This window comes from Mus pahari, chromosome 9, assembly GCF_900095145.1.
Source record: "Mus pahari chromosome 9, PAHARI_EIJ_v1.1, whole genome shotgun sequence".
Taxonomy (NCBI): domain Eukaryota; kingdom Metazoa; phylum Chordata; class Mammalia; order Rodentia; family Muridae; genus Mus; species Mus pahari.
The window spans coordinates 45,704,660-45,718,315 of NC_034598.1; the positions used below are offsets into that span (position 1 = coordinate 45,704,660).

The 13,656-nt window shown below is 52.1% G+C and overlaps 1 protein-coding gene and 1 non-coding gene across 2 annotated transcripts; both read left to right on the plus strand.

The window, feature by feature from the left end:
- The first annotated feature begins 7,512 nt into the window (after positions 1-7,512).
- Positions 7,513-13,272, plus strand: Eef2 (eukaryotic translation elongation factor 2). Its single transcript, XM_021205702.1, has 14 exons — positions 7,513-7,605; positions 8,496-8,710; positions 8,838-9,019; positions 9,459-9,670; positions 9,857-10,035; positions 10,122-10,227; positions 10,318-10,570; positions 10,655-10,850; positions 10,926-11,184; positions 11,339-11,446; positions 11,576-11,929; positions 12,011-12,193; positions 12,275-12,407; positions 12,663-13,272. The coding sequence occupies exons 1-14, from the start codon at positions 7,603-7,605 to the stop codon at positions 12,854-12,856; spliced, it is 2,577 nt and encodes an 858-aa protein (XP_021061361.1). The 5' UTR covers positions 7,513-7,602; the 3' UTR covers positions 12,857-13,272.
- LOC115064712 lies at positions 9,728-9,791 on the plus strand. Its single transcript, XR_003844544.1, has one exon. It is a non-coding gene; the product is annotated as a small nucleolar RNA SNORD37 (small nucleolar RNA).
- Positions 13,273-13,656: the final 384 nt, after the last annotated feature.

A 13,656-nucleotide genomic window follows, 5' to 3' on the forward strand; every position in this document is an offset into this window, starting at 1 on the left:
AACCAGCTAGTGCCTGAACCATGTGCCCTTTTGCCTTGCTCCCTCTCTCTTTCTGGCCCCACCTTTTCTGTAGAGTACAGGCCGAACCCCCTGCCTCGTTTTCAAATTGGCTTACAGTGGCAACAGTTGTGGGTTTTTAAAAATTGTATTTGTTTTTTGAGACAGGTTCACCATGTCGCCCTGGCTCTGTGGAACTCGCTTTGTGGACCAGACTGGCCTCAAACTCACTGAAATCCGCCTGCCCCTGCTTCCGGAGAACTGAGATTAAAGATGAACATAACCAGCAGGGCGTGGTGGCGCACACCTTTGATCCCAGCACTTGGGAGGCAGAGGCAGGCGGATTTCTGAGTTCNAGGCCAGCCTGGTCTACAGAGTGAGAGTTCCAGGACAGCCAGGGCTACACAGAGAAACCCTGTCTCAGAAAACAAAAAAAAAAAAAAAAAAAAAAAAGATGACCATAACCAAGCCCTGCCTATCCTTGCTTCTTTAGGGCACAGAAGCCCCTCCAGCTGCATTTTTCTTTATTTCTTTATTTATTTGTTGGCTCAAGGCCACGCCCACTTTTCTGTAGTTTGTTTTATGTACTGGGGAGACACACGCAATTTTTGATCGTCCAAAGACAACCCAAAGAGTTTGTATTATTCCACAATACGGGTTCAGGGAATCGAACTCAGGTCATCAGGTTTAGAGACTAACGCGAATGGGTGTGGGTGTGCGAGTTCCAAGCCCCCTAGGCGGATGTCAGAGGACAATTTGCTGGAATTGCTTTCTCCTTTAACCAGGTGTCACAAAGTGAGTCCTGTGGCTCGAACTCCTAATGGACCTCTGGGCGATCACCATTTCAGGGGCCCTCCTTGGCTCCCTAACCACCCACAAGCCCCACCCAACTCCCGGATTCTCGAAGCTTGCACCGAGGCCACGCTCTCTTCTAGCCCCGCTCTGGGTTTTTAAGCGAGAACGGCACCGCCCCTTGCTTCCGTTTCATTGGGAGGACTGGACCGCGCCCACGTCCAGCGTGGGGAGGGTGGTCTTAAAGGTGTACGGTCTTCCCGCTCTGGTGCATTTTATGGCACTTGTTTACGGTTGCATTGTGGTGTAGAGAAGCGTTGGGGATGAACAGAATGCGGCCGGGCAGGTGTCCCTGTTCCCTTCCAGCGGCAGCTGGCAGGTGTAGGGCTCGCACCGCCCTGTAGCGGTGGGGTGTGAGCCTAGCGGGTCCTGTGCAGTGCACATCCGGGTTCCGCTCACACATTCTCTCCTTCGCCTTTCGTCGTGTGTGTGTGTGTGTGTGTGTGTGTGTGTGTGTGTGTGTGTGTGTGTGTGTGTGTGTGATAGCATTCAGGTCGATTCTCTGCAAGCCACTTGATCCTTACTCTTGTTTTAACTAAATTAAAGAGAGAGAGAGAGAGAGCTCCTCCGAGCCTGGCTTCTATCTCAAGCCCCCTGTGGCTCCCTAGTACCCACAAGACAGTAAAAACTGTTTTCTTTTGAGAAGCGGTCTCATGAAGCTCAGGATCACCTGGTAATCCCCTATATAACTAACCCTATTGTAGCTTCTATTTCCCAAGTGCTGGCGTGACAGGCAGGGCTCACCACACCTTATTCTGTGATACTAAGGATTAAAGACGGGTTCTCTGTACGCCAGGCAAGCACTCCACCAATCGAGTCCCGGCCCCTTTTGTACTCTTGTTGGATTTATTTTTATTTTTTATTTTTTGTTTTTTTTCGAGACAGGGTTTCTCTGTGTAGCCTTGGGTGTCCTAGAACTCACTCTGTAGACCAGGCTGACCTCGAACTCAGAAATCCGCCCACCTCTGCCTCCCAAGTGCTGGGATTAAAGGCGTGTGCCACCAAAAAAAAATTTTTTTATTTATTTTATGTACATGTATTTTTTTTTTCTCTATGTTTACGTGTGCATGGTGCCTACAGAGCTCAGACCCTCTCTGGAACTGGTTGCAGATGGTTGTAAACTACCATGTGGGTGTTGGAAATTGATCCCGGGTCTTGTGCAAGAGTGCTCTAACCACTGAGCAGGCTCTTTTTTTTTTTAATTTTTTTTTAAGATTTATTTATTTATTATATTTAAGTACACTGTAGCTGTCTTCAGACACTCCAGAAGAGGGCATCAGATCTTGTTACGGATGGTTGTTAGCCACCATGTGGTTGCTGGGATTTGAACTCTGGACCTTCTGAAGAGCAGTCGGGCGCTCTTACCTACTGAGCCATCTCACCAGCCCGAGCGGGCTCTTCTAACTGCCATGGATGCGCTATCTCCTCTGAGCTGTACTTCGTTTTTGTTGTTGTTTTTGTTTGTTTTGGTTTTGGTTTTTCGAGGCAGGGTTTCTCTGTGTAGCCCTGGCTGTCCTGGAACTCACTCTGTGGAACAGGCTGGCCTCGAACTCAGAAATCCGCCTGCCTCTGCTTCCATGACACATGGGACGAATGCTGTGGCCACAATTCTGGCTTCCACTTTGTTTTTTGGACAGATTTTTTTCACTTAATCTCCCATGCACTGGATGTGCTAAACTGGTGGCCACTGAGCTTCAGAGATGCTGGGGTCTCAACCTCCCCTTTGCTACAATGACAGATAAGCTACTGTACCTGGATTTTTGCATAGTTTAAGGATTTGAACTCAGATCCCTCGTGTGTGCAGCAAATGATTTCTCCACTAAAACAACTCTCTGGTTCACTACCATCATTATAGCTTGACAACAACACTTCTCTTAAAAGATCTGTCTTCCAATTTCCGTTGTAAGTGGCCTTCCAGAATGGACTTCATTTCCTAGAAGTCTGCAGGCACCTGATGTCATATGATCAGAATCTATCCAATGTGATACATTCTTCTTTTCTTTTTTCCTCCTTGGCCTAAACTGGAATAATCCACCTAATATTGGACCTTGAGGAGGAAGACCGTCTTCTAGAGACCTTAAAAGAAAGCTTGGAAGAGATCCTTTAAAAAAAAAAAATTAGCTGGGCACGGTGGATTTCTGAGTTCGAAGCCAGCCTGGTCTACCAAGTGAGTTCCAGGACAGCCAGGGCTATATAGAGAAACCGTGTCTCAAAAAAAATTTTTTTTATTGTCTTTTTTCTCTTTTTTTAAAAAAGAATTATTTTTTTATTTTTCTTTATACAAGTACATGCTGTCTTCAGACACACACCAGAAGAGGTCATCAGATCACATTACAGATGGTTGTGATCCACTATGTGGTTACTGGGAAATGAACTCAGAAACTTTGAAAGAGCAGTCAGTGCTCTTAACCGCTGAGCCATCTCCAGCCCTTTTCTTCTTTTCGAGACAAGATCTCCCTTGGGAGTCCTGAGACTAGCTCTGTAAACCAGGCTCTGCCTGCCGTGTGCTGGGAACGGTCGATCGTTGCAGGTTTCCTTTAACTGTGTGTCTATACTCACACGAGGGCAGTGGCTCAGAGTCCACAAGACGTGTTGGGTTCCTTGTGAGACTTATGTGGGTGCTGGGAATCCCACCAGTATCTTATGTTGTATCAACTCTCCTACCCAGGCAGCCATCTCCCCATCCCCAGCCATGCCTAAATTCCTTTTCATTTCACCTATTTGTCTTACTCTATGGCTTTTTTCCTTTGTTGTATGCACATGCACGTACGACTTTGTATGCAGGCATTTGTGGATGTGTGGGGTCAGAAGTTGACATCGGATGTCTTCCTTCATCTTTTTTACTTGATTGAGGAAGAGACAAGAGAACCCCTTCGGATCACTGGCGGGCTAGTTTAGCCTCGTGGAACTCCAGATTCTCCGAGGGCACGGCAAAGGGTTTTATGCAGGAACTGGTATTGAACACAGATTTTCATGGTTTCATGGCAAATGCTTGACCAATTGAGATATGATTCAAGCCTTGTGTTTTGTTTGTTTTGATTTTTTTCTTGTGATTTTAGCCAGGGTCTTATGTAGCCCAGGCTGCCGGCTGCACTCCGTGTCCTCCCACCTCTGTCTCCCCAGTGCTAGGATGTCTGGTTTGTGTTGTTGCTGGTGGCTTGGTGCATGCTAGGCTTGCCCACTGTCCACTGAGCCCCAGTCCTACTCTTCTTTATTGTAAGTACCTCATTAAATAGTTTATTATTCACACTAATGTCCAGAGACATCCATAACTTAGTCAAGGCCACATAGTAGATTAAAGCAGGACCAGAATTTAAACTTACATCTTGTCTAACCAAATCTTAAATATGATTTATTTCAATGTATATATATTCTTCCCTACACAGAGGAAAGACAGATCCGAGCACCGTGCAGTTGGGTCGCCCTGCCGGCAGGGACCGCTGTACCACAATCCGCGCACGCGCCGCGCACGCGCAGTGACACCTTCCTGCGTCTTTCTTCTGAGTCCCCTTCCCGCAGCCTGTCCCGTCCTTGTCCCGCTCCGGCCTAAACTGATTGCTGCAGATCCTGCGTGGCTGTCTAGCAGCGAGCTCTGCAGATCTTAGCTGTTGTACATCTGGCCCCATCCCCACAGTCGCCTGTCACCGAGTCGCAGTCCTGAACCTTGCTCTCTACTCTTCCCCTCATTACCTTCTTAGAATTTAACAAGGCCAATCCCTGAGAGCAATGTAACGGCTTCTCTCCAAAATAAAATGTAATTACTTAGTGCAGATAGTGGCGCACTCCTTAAGCCCGGACACCAGAGACCCAGAACCAGGGAGAAAGGCTAAGGTTCCAGGCCAGACCACAACAGTGCTCAGTAAGGCCTTGTCTCATAGTTTTGTTTTCAAATACATTCTATTTTAGCTGGCGCGGTAGCCTGAACCTTTGATCCCAGAAGTTTCAAGTCAGAGGCAGGCAGATCGCTGTGAATTTGAGGCCACCCTGGTTAAACAACAACAACCAAAAATGAAATTACTGGTTTTGTTTTTTTTTTTTTGAGCGAGGGTCTCCTGCAGCCCGCCCGGGCTGACTTGATCTTGGCTCCTGCTTCCACCTGTGTCCTGTTCTGGTTCTTGTAGTATTTGAGATGGAAGTCAGACCCCTGTGCCCACTTGAACGTTTTGTTTATTATTAATGGGTGTGTGATGTCTGTGCCACACACACATGTGGGTCAGAGAAGTTCCTGGAGTGGCGCTGTCTCTCCACCATGGTTTTGGTCACTCTGAAGGCGTCAGGCTTGGGAAGCACACACTTTTCCCCAGGGAGCTCAGTTTTTAGTTTGAGAGATCTTCTGGGAAGCCAGGGTTGACTATGAATTTCCCACAGTTGTTCATCTCTGAACACTTTGGAATAGCAGGCTAGTCTAGCCACCTCCATCCTCAATCCTCTTTATTTATTTATTCATTTATTTTTCTGAGTTTGAAGGCATGTGGCTGCTCCTGCCTAGCTTTTCAACATCCTCTTTAGTCTTTGAAACAAATTCTCTGTGTAGCCCAGGCTGGCCTTGAAATCATGCGGCTGAGGATAATCTTGTGCTTCTGCTCCTCCAGTCTCCCGCTGTGGGATGAGAGGCATGCACTGCCGACGCCCCGCTTATGTGGCTGTGGGGTGAAACCCAGGGCGTCTCCCATGCTAGGAAAATGGTCTATATCCTGGCCCCAGCCACAGCAGGCTGAATCTCTGAGAACATTTGCCCTGTCTGGTTGCAAAGACCCCGTTTTCCTTAGAACGAGCTGTTAAGAGTCTCTGACGCTCACTTCAGGGAACAATCTCCTCTTCAAGAAAATAGAGCGTTCGATCCATCAGGATGCAAAATTCCCGACCATAGGGCGCATGCGCTGGCTGGGGAAGCCTGACTGGAATGGAGTCACGTACCCAGGTGTAGGTGGTCTTTAGTTCTTGAGCCTGCCACTCCTTGGGTGGCTCTGCGCCCCTGCCAATAAATAGACATGATTCTTGTCACTGGCCTCAGCGTCCTCTCTTGTTTAAGCAGAGTGAGATCTCAGCGGTAGAGGCAGACGCCGGTTAACTTTAGAGCCAAGATTCGCAAACCGCATTGCTTAATTTACTTATTTTAGGCTGGGACACCTCCCCTCCTCGCCTTCCCATCCTGGAAGGGTAAAATGTGTCCCTCGCTTTAACGGAGGAATCTCGGAACAAGGTTTCCCGAGGGGAGGTCGTCTGCACCAGTCGAACGCAGAAACAATGAGCATCTATTGTGTGAAGAAGGCTGCGCGCCCAGGGTCAGGCGGGGACAGCCATGCTCGCGGTCCTGCGGTGCCTCCTGCTGGACGCTCGTGGCACAGTCAGCATCGAGGGCTCTCTTTAAAAACACACTTTCTCTTTGCTTTGTTCAGGTAGTGGCGGGAGCCGAGGCTGCGAGTTATGGACTACAGAAAGAAACCTTGTCTAAATGTGCAAAAAATTAGGAGACAAGTGACAAAATCCAAGAAACGACAGGTTTGGCAATGTTTTGTTTTTGAAACAAGGTCTCCTGTAGCCCAGGATGGCGTTAGAATTAATTGTGTAAGAAAGGATGGACTTGAATTCCTGATCTCCCTGTGGATCAGGCCCTGCCTCCATCAGCCAAGTGCTGGAATGACAGCTGGCCGCCACCCTGCCGAGCTCCAAGTGCTGATCTATCTATCTATCTATCTATCTTCCTAACTATGTATCCATTTCTTTCTTTCTTTCTTTCTTTCTTTCTTTCTTTCTTTCTTTCTTTCTTTCTTTCGATTTATCTATCTTTTTGTGTGCTTGTTTTTAAGACAGGGTTTCTCGGTTTAGCCCTGTCTGTCCTGGAACTCACTCTGTAGACCAGGTGAGCCTTGTACAAAGATCTCCTGTCTTTGCCTTCTAAATGCTGGGATTAAAGGCGTGCATCACTACTGTCAGCCTTTTGTTTTGGTTTTATCATTATTCTTGCATTCTTACCCTCAGGAGGATCAGGAATTCAAGGAAAACCTCTACTGCCAACCCAGTAGAGGCCAGCCTGTTCTACCAGAGATCCTGTCTCTGGACAAAAAGTTTCATGAGAGCGTGGTGTGTTGGCGCAGTCTTTTAATCCGAGCACTGACGCAGTAGATTCAGGCAGATCTTCGGGACTTGGGGCCATCCTGGGCTGCATCCAAAGACCTTGTTTCCAAACCAAACGAACGAGAAAGTGTAATAAAAATACATGCAAGGTTTTGCAGAAATAAATCTGTGGCCTCAAGGGTCGCTTTTTCCAGCGCTTCCCAGAGGTGTCAAATTACATAACAGTCTCAAACCCAGGAAATTGGACTTTGGCACAACCCACTGACCGGTCCGAATTTCAAAGTCTTTTTCTTATTGACCTACGAGGTTTTCAAGAATCATGTGGCAAGCAACTGTGTTCTGAAGAATCTATGTTTAAAAGCCCACCCGGGGATCTTTGCCCTGGGTCCTGAGACTGAGCTGGCCACGCCCCGACCGCGCCGCAGCCACTCCTACGGCAGTTCAAGTGTTAAGTCCCAGAAGCCGCGCAGAGCGCATGCGCTGATCCGTCCACTGCTGGCTCCTAGCCAACCAGGCCGGACGAGCACCCGCGCCGTCACGTGACGCACCCAACCGGCGTCGCCCTATAAAAGGCCGGGCGTTGACGTCAGCGGCCTCTTCCGCCGCAGCCGCCGCCATCGTCGGCGCGCTTCCCTGTTCACCTCTGACTCTGAGAATCCGTCGCCATCCGCCACCATGGTGAGTGTCCGCGGCTCGGCAAGACTCGGGGACCGAGACGAATCTCTGGGGCGGCGGGAGGTGGCGGTAGCGGGACCCTGAGAAGGACGGAAGAAGAGACATGGCAGCCCTGGCCCGGGCGGCGGGACGTGGTCGGGCCGCGGCGCCATGTCTGCGCGTCCCTGTGGGCCTTGGGAGTGTCGGGCTGCCGAGGTTGGGGTGTTGAATCGAAGTCCTTCGTCTCCCCGCGGCCGCCGGGGTGGCTGCGGGAGGGGTTGCGCCTGCTGATGTGGCAGCGGGCAGAGCGCCGTCCCCTCGCCCCGGTGACGGGCGGAGGGTGTCCTCGGGAGGTGACAGCCTGTAGGGGTGGCTTCCATGGACACCTCCAACGACTTCCGGGCCCTTTCCGGTAGCCCCCGTCCCCGGTTTCTATCTGTGTTCACACGGGAGCACCGGTCCCTGCAAGCTAAGAGTGGCTCGCAGGGCCTAGTGGCGCACTGTGGCCTTTGATCCGGGCATTTGACCTTGGCGCACAGCTCCCGGTGGTTTGGGGAAGAGGTGTGTGTAGCAGGCGAGGTTTTCTGGTGCTTTGGTCCCAGTCAGTCCAGCATCTGTGCCGTGCTGAGGTGGCAGTCCACCTTGGCATTGAAATGTCGTGCTGAGGTTATGTGACAGGGTCTCTCCTAACTGTCCCTGTTGTCGGTTTCGGCGTTGGCTTAGGGCTGTGACACATCTGTGGACTTTTGATCCTTATTTCAGAGATGCTGGGCTTGCATTCGTGAATCACACCATGAGCTCCAATCTTGGGGCGACATCTTGTTCCTGCCCCGGCAGTGGGGTGCTATTGACCGGCCGATGCCTGCCAAGTTGGGTTCCCAGAATCGGCCTGACTGCCCTTCCCCCCACCACAGGTGAACTTCACAGTAGATCAGATCCGTGCCATCATGGACAAGAAAGCCAACATCCGGAACATGTCAGTCATCGCCCATGTGGACCACGGCAAGTCCACGCTGACCGACTCCCTTGTGTGCAAGGCTGGCATCATCGCCTCCGCCCGAGCTGGGGAGACGCGCTTCACTGACACGCGCAAGGATGAGCAGGAGCGCTGCATCACAATCAAGTCCACGTGAGTGAGGAGATGCCACAAGGGGTTGTGCACTGGGTGTCACTCAACTCCCCGGGTGCGTCTGCTGCCAGTGGACAGTGTATTCAGGGGCATCTCTGACACGCTGACGACCACTTCTTCCCTGTAGCGCCATCTCCCTCTTCTACGAGCTGTCTGAGAACGACCTGAACTTCATCAAGCAGAGCAAGGATGGCTCGGGCTTCCTCATCAACCTCATCGACTCTCCAGGCCATGTGGACTTCTCCTCAGAGGTGACAGCTGCCTTGCGGGTCACCGATGGAGCTCTGGTTGTGGTGGATTGTGTGTCTGGTAAGCCTTGTCGGGTGGGAACTGTAACAGACAGTAGCTGGTGTTTTCATGTTCCAGTACTACCACGTCTTGGGGAATGTAAATTGAAGTCAAATCCATTTTAAGGCAAGGATGAATTAAGCTCTGATTTGAAATTGTGTGTGCCGGTGCCCATGTGCATCTGGGTAGGGAGGTTGTGAAGTCCATCTAAGTGTGTTGCCAGTTACCTTTTATTCCAGTGTTCTGAGGCAGAGGCACATGGGTCTTTGAAGGTGGGAGGGGCTGAGTAGCAAAAGGGCCAGGTACACACTGGGCATCTAGCGCCAAGAACCTTGGAGAATGCTTGTGTACATTCCCACAGACAGAACATTCATGATCTTCAGGCCTTGAGCTGCCAGTGTTGTGCTTTTCCAGGGGTTGAGTTAAGGGTAAATACTTAGTCCATTCCACCCGTCCTCAGGCGTGTGTGTGCAGACAGAAACGGTGCTGCGACAGGCCATCGCTGAGCGCATCAAACCCGTGCTGATGATGAACAAGATGGACCGGGCCCTGCTGGAGCTGCAGCTGGAGCCAGAAGAGCTCTACCAGACCTTCCAGCGCATTGTGGAGAATGTCAACGTGATCATCTCTACCTACGGCGAGGGCGAGAGTGGGCCCATGGGCAATATCATGGTGCGAAGCTCTTCTGTGGGGGGCAGTCAGAGCCAGGCTCCCTGGGAATCCCTGACCCACCATGATGACGGAAATTCTTCACTTTGACCTGATGTCTGTTGAAGAAACTCAGTGTCTGAGATTGGGCTTGTGGCAGGGCTGGCTGCTACCCACGTTGCCTGGCTAACGGCTGCTCTCCTCCCTCAGATTGACCCTGTCCTGGGCACCGTAGGCTTTGGTTCTGGCCTGCATGGCTGGGCCTTCACCCTGAAGCAGTTTGCGGAGATGTACGTGGCCAAGTTTGCAGCCAAGGGCGAGGGCCAGTTGGGTCCAGCCGAGCGTGCCAAGAAAGTAGAGGATATGATGAAGAAGCTATGGGGGGACCGGTAAGTACATGGCCATGGGACTGTCCCTACCCCGCCACCTGTCGCTCATGCTTCCCTGCTGGTGCAATGTGACTTCTCTCCACCAGGTACTTTGATCCGGCCAATGGCAAGTTCAGCAAGTCGGCCAATAGCCCAGATGGGAAGAAACTTCCCCGCACCTTCTGCCAGCTCATCCTGGACCCCATCTTCAAGGTGGGTAAGCTGCGGTCCCGGCTTGAGTTCCCAGCCTTGGGAAGCCACTTCACGCCCTGCCTTGCTCACCCACTCCCCTCGTGCACACAGGTGTTCGACGCCATCATGAACTTCAGGAAGGAAGAGACCGCCAAGCTGATAGAGAAGCTGGACATCAAGCTGGACAGCGAGGACAGGGACAAGGAGGGCAAACCCCTGCTCAAGGCTGTGATGCGCCGCTGGCTGCCCGCAGGGGACGCCCTGCTGCAGATGATCACCATCCACTTGCCGTCCCCTGTCACTGCGCAGAAGTACCGTTGTGAGCTGCTTTACGAGGGACCACCTGATGACGAGGCTGCCATGGGTATGTTCTGTAGGGTCTCCGTGCTTAGCTCCTGGGTCCTCCAGCCTTGGCAACCAGGTGACTTCAATTCCCAACTCTCCATAGGTATTAAGAGCTGCGACCCCAAAGGCCCGCTTATGATGTACATTTCCAAGATGGTGCCAACCTCTGACAAAGGCCGCTTCTATGCCTTCGGTAGAGTGTTCTCTGGGGTGGTGTCCACGGGCCTGAAGGTCCGGATCATGGGCCCCAACTACACGCCTGGGAAGAAAGAGGACCTGTACCTGAAGCCTATCCAGAGGTGGGCACTGGCCTTATTTTCCTGAGCCCTGGCTGCTTCCCAGGAGCATCCTGTTGACAGTTGCCCTCCCTCTAGAACCATTCTGATGATGGGCCGCTACGTGGAGCCGATTGAGGATGTGCCCTGTGGAAACATTGTGGGGCTGGTAGGAGTGGACCAGTTCCTTGTGAAGACAGGGACCATCACCACCTTTGAGCACGCTCACAATATGCGCGTGATGAAGTTCAGCGTCAGCCCTGTCGTCAGGGTGGCAGTGGAGGCCAAGAACCCAGCTGACCTGCCCAAGCTGGTGGAGGGGCTGAAGCGGCTGGCAAAGTCTGACCCTATGGTGCAGGTGTGCCACTGGGTCTTGGCTTGCTGTGGTTGGAGGGGGGACACCTGGGAAAAGCAGGAGAGGGCTGGGGCAGAGGCTAGGCCCTTGTTGGCTGTAGTCATGGGGCTGAGCCCTCCTGGGGAGGACGGCAGGGTGCTGACCACTTTTCCCACAGTGCATCATTGAGGAGTCTGGAGAGCACATCATTGCTGGCGCCGGTGAGCTGCACCTGGAGATCTGCCTTAAGGACCTGGAGGAGGACCATGCCTGCATCCCCATCAAGGTGGGCGCTGAAATGGGCCTCTCCTCCTCCTGCCTGTTGGCCTGAGGTGCTGCACCCTGTCCTGGAGGTTCTCTGCAGACCTCCTGAAAGCTGTAGTGTTGACAATTGTGGTCTGTATCCCTTTCACAGAAATCTGACCCTGTTGTGTCATACCGTGAGACAGTCAGTGAAGAATCCAACGTGCTGTGTCTGTCCAAGTCCCCCAATAAGCACAACCGGCTGTACATGAAGGCCAGGCCCTTCCCTGACGGCCTGGCAGAGGACATCGATAAGGGTGAGGTGTCTGCCCGCCAGGAGCTCAAGGCTCGTGCCCGCTACCTGGCCGAGAAGTATGAGTGGGACGTTGCCGAAGCCCGCAAGATCTGGTGCTTTGGCCCTGACGGTACTGGCCCCAACATTCTCACTGACATCACCAAGGGCGTGCAGTACCTGAATGAGATCAAGGACAGCGTGGTGGCTGGCTTCCAATGGGCTACTAAGGAGGTGAGTGACTGATTCCTTGCTTAGCATTGGTAACCCTTCATTTTGAGGGGTTGCTGGTGTCTGACTTTCAGCTCTTCACAGGGCGCCCTTTGTGAGGAGAACATGCGTGGTGTGCGGTTTGATGTACATGATGTGACCCTGCATGCTGATGCCATCCACCGGGGAGGTGGCCAGATCATCCCCACAGCACGCCGCTGCCTCTATGCCAGTGTGCTGACCGCACAGCCCCGCCTCATGGAGCCTATCTATCTGGTGGAGATCCAGGTAACTTGTGTGTCTTAGTGGTGCCTATCCATCCTCCTGCCTCTGCCCACTGCTCACCATGTTCTCTCTTCCTCCTCGCAGTGTCCTGAGCAAGTGGTGGGTGGTATCTATGGTGTCCTGAACAGGAAGCGTGGCCATGTGTTTGAGGAATCCCAGGTGGCCGGTACCCCCATGTTTGTGGTCAAGGCATACCTTCCTGTCAATGAGTCCTTTGGTGAGTGGCCCCTGTGGTTTGCAGATAGCCTGCAAGGCCTATGTAATGTACCTGGGTGGTGTGGAGCAGAAGCAGATTTCTGTCATTGCAAGGCCAGCCTGGCTAAGGGTGCTAGGAAAGCCAGAGCTACAAACTACACAGAGAAACCAAAACAGGGAACCCAGGAAGCCTCCCTGGGAGGGGTGGCAAGACCCCACCACTAGGCATGTCCCCAGGGAAGACACCTGATGAGCCAGCCGTCTGTCTTCTGTGTAGGCTTCACTGCTGATCTGAGATCCAACACCGGCGGCCAGGCCTTCCCCCAGTGCGTGTTTGACCACTGGCAGATCCTGCCTGGGGACCCTTTTGACAACAGCAGCCGCCCCAGCCAAGTGGTAGCTGAGACCCGCAAGCGCAAGGGCCTGAAGGAGGGCATCCCAGCGCTGGACAACTTCCTGGACAAACTGTAGGCAGCCTGGTACTGCCACATGCTGCACAGTGCCCGCCCATCAGAAGACACCTTGAGACTGTCCCCACAGTGCTCCTCTGGAGGCTGCTGGGGCCACCCCGACATCACTCAGCACTCACTTGCTACCAATTCTATTTATTTCGGAATTACAAGGCAGCAGCGGGAATCTCTCTGCAGGCTGGACTGGCAGGCTGTGGGGTGGGCGGGACACGGCTCTTAACATTTTCAGAGGGAAACGCGCAGATGTCCAAAAGTCTAAATAAATGCATTCAGAGGTTTATGGGGTCCATGGCCAAGTGGAGTTCCCCCCAGAGGGGGAGGTGGGGTAAGTGCCTCCAGGAAGGCAGGCAGCCTGCCTTAGCTCGGCTGTGGGAATCATTGGAGTAATAAACTACAGTGGTTGATCCGCAAGTGTTCCTTGGTTTTTGTTGGTTTTTTTTTTTTTTTTTTAAGATTTATTACATGTAAGTACGCTGTAGCTGTCTTCAGACACTCAAGAAGAGGGCATCAGATCTTGTGGATGGTGGATGGTTGTGAGCCACCATGTGGTTGCTGGGATTTGAACTCTGGACCTTCGGAAGAGCAGTTGGGTGCTCTTACCCACTGAGCCATCTCACCAGCCCAAGTGCTCCTTGTTCTGTGCAGCGCACACTCTGCTGGGCTCCTTGAGTGGCCTTCACACATACACACTCCCTCAGCCCTGTACGACAAAATGGATTTTATTGTAAGTTCACAATGCTACTCCGTTCAGTTCCACAACTCCATAGACATGCACATGAAGGTTCTGGTCTGCAGCATACG

Excerpts from the sequence above, each read along its gene's own strand:
- Eef2 (XM_021205702.1), top strand. Across the intron at positions 11,447-11,575 it reads ATGCCTGCATCCCCATCAAG|AAATCTGACCCTGTTGTGTC; the intron begins GTGGGCGCTGAA and ends TCCCTTTCACAG. Across the intron at positions 12,408-12,662 it reads TCCTGTCAATGAGTCCTTTG|GCTTCACTGCTGATCTGAGA; the intron begins GTGAGTGGCCCC and ends TCTTCTGTGTAG.